The sequence below is a fragment of the Ceratina calcarata genome, unplaced genomic scaffold (assembly GCF_001652005.2).
Source record: "Ceratina calcarata isolate Rehan_Ccalc_2016 unplaced genomic scaffold, ASM165200v1 scaffold352.2, whole genome shotgun sequence".
In the NCBI taxonomy this organism is placed as follows: domain Eukaryota; kingdom Metazoa; phylum Arthropoda; class Insecta; order Hymenoptera; family Apidae; genus Ceratina; species Ceratina calcarata.
The window spans coordinates 4,079-6,334 of NW_017158150.1; the positions used below are offsets into that span (position 1 = coordinate 4,079).

Here is a 2,256-nt window from a genome sequence, read left to right on the forward strand (position 1 = left end):
AATAAGATCAATACTAAAAAAAAATGAATATCAAAATAAATCTACATTTTCCAAAAAATGAAATACATTATGAATATAATACTTACAATCAGTACTTGATTGTTGAAATACGATTTCATCGGGATGGAACGTTTTCGATGTCGAAGGTATCACTTCTTCCTGCTGCAAGTCTGTTTCCGCAGTACACGATGTACTTGCCTGTGCTTCTGAAACATAAAAAATGATAAAAAATGATCAGTACTGCAAACACTCTTTAGTATCACGTTAAATATTCCAATCAGGATATTGAACATACTTTTAATATGTGGTAAATTTCGAGATGGTAATGTTGTCTTCTTTAAAAAATTATTCGTAGATTTGTCCTCTGGACGGAAATGTTCGTGACAAACCCGATAGTTCCGAAATATTTTTCCAGGATCTATCTGCAATAACTTCTCGTTTCCCACTAAACGTACCCACTCTTTAAATCGAATTTCGGCCTTAGTGGGATTTGGAAATCGATGACGCGTAGACGTCTGATCGTAACAGCCTGGCACACAACAGGAATGGTATACCATTATTTTCAAATCTGAAATGAATAAAATTATTGTGGATTTCACGCCTGCGATTCTCGTTTCTTTTACAACGTTATGGATGATAACTAATAATGTATTAGTTGCTTAAATGCATGGTATAAGAACGCTTCAATATTAGAATCTACATTCCCTTTATGATTGTTCAATGTTTATAATGATTGTATAATGTTTAATAACTTACGTGATATGTATATCGATAAATGGAAGTTGAGAAAGGCCACGTGTTTTCTTCGTCTACTAACTGCTCTTCTACAAAAATCCTTATAATTCGCTGACGATCTGTACTGCACGGTATTCCGAAACGGAAAGGCAGGCTCCAGCAATTTTTCACATAGGCAGGGCTTCTTTCTACAAGGATTCTTTGTTCTTTACGCTGCTTCCTCCCCTTAAACACCCCCAATTTTCCCAAAAATAAGGAAACGGGGGAGGTAGAAATGTTTATAATGTGCATTAAATAAATAATAGAATTTAAACCTACGTTACTGAATATTTCTGAGCGAATACTTACACTTCATATACAAAATATTTTATAATTACGTTTGATTTTACAAAACAGTAACAATAAGTGCAACGAAATCGAAATTCTGCGCTTGCGTAAATAATCACATATAACTTATCCTCGTCAATCCCAGCCACTTCTTTGTACTTCTTCGTCACAACGTCGTTGCGAGCGCCATCTACTGGACAGCTTTGACATTAAAATCGAACGCAGAGGCATCTGCTCGGAATGTGCAGATACTAAATTCCTTGCTAACAATCCTCATATTCGAGTGTCGCTACCCTGGGAAAATGCTGTTTAGAATTACGTCAGGAACTTCCCATTTCAATATCTTACACTAGTTCTGGTACACCCTGTATACATACTGATTCTAATTTGTTTTTAAATTTTCGCACTCCCATGAAGTTCGTATCAAGTGGAGAACTCAACAAACTATATTCTCGATCCGCTTTGCAGATGAAGAANTCTCTTGGCAATTGCTGCCTATTGAATGCGGACTACTAATATTTCTAATTAACAATGTTTTATATGATTGTTCGAACTGAGTAGAATTAATGCTATTGTTCCGAAATCTGTGTTGGCGTATTTGCCCGAAAAAATTCTCTAAGGGATCTTGATTTAAAGTCCGCGCATAAAAAGATTTAATCCCGTTTTTTAATAATATATCGCGGATACTTATAAACGCTTCAATTGTCAATATGAAATTCTTTAGTGAAGGGGAGGCACAGTATGCCCATTCGTGCCTACTTGCTTAAAAGACATACCCCGTAAACAGACGATTGCTTCCTTCCAGAATTGGAGGTGAGGGGACGTGCTCGTTACTGCATCTCGCAGAGGCTTCTTCCTCGGATTCCGTGCGTCAGTGTAATCACCATTGAGGCTGTCGAACACGTTATCGAAGAACGGCTCAACACGGCGGCTGTTTCCTTTCCTGTCTCCCCTAACGATGTTCCCGAAGCATCTTTAATTTGGAAAAAATAATTCNAAATATAAAGTGTTAAGCATCTTGTACTTACTGTTTTGTGCCATCGTATACATGGCCATCGCTACCGTGTAGCTGAAAATTTGGGCCGCATATAAAACCTTCATTTTTTTCATCTGATCTTCGTACACGTGATATTTGGTAATGTAGGGCATCATCCGGTACTCATCGTTCGTAGAATCAATTTCAAATGCCGTGAC

General features: G+C 37.2%; 1 protein-coding gene across 1 annotated transcript; it reads right to left on the reverse strand.

Moving 5' to 3' along the window:
* Positions 1 to 11: 11 nt before the first annotated feature.
* Positions 12 to 941, reverse strand: LOC113464407 (uncharacterized). The gene is made up of 3 exons (XM_026813972.1): positions 757 to 941; positions 296 to 568; positions 12 to 206 (listed from the first exon to the last, which is right to left on the reverse strand). Exons 2-3 carry the CDS (start codon positions 555 to 557, stop codon positions 31 to 33), a joined length of 438 nt encoding a protein of 145 aa, XP_026669773.1. The 5' UTR covers positions 558 to 568; positions 757 to 941; the 3' UTR covers positions 12 to 30.
* Between the last annotated feature and the right edge of the window lie 1,315 nt (positions 942 to 2,256).

Coding starts and splice junctions, on each gene's coding strand:
- LOC113464407 (XM_026813972.1), bottom strand. CDS start 557: ATGGTATACCATTCCTGTTGTGTGCCAGGCTGTTACGATCAGACGTCT. Junction 207..295: donor AAATTTACCACATATTAAAA/GTATGTTCAATA, acceptor TTTATGTTTCAG/AAGCACAGGCAAGTACATCG.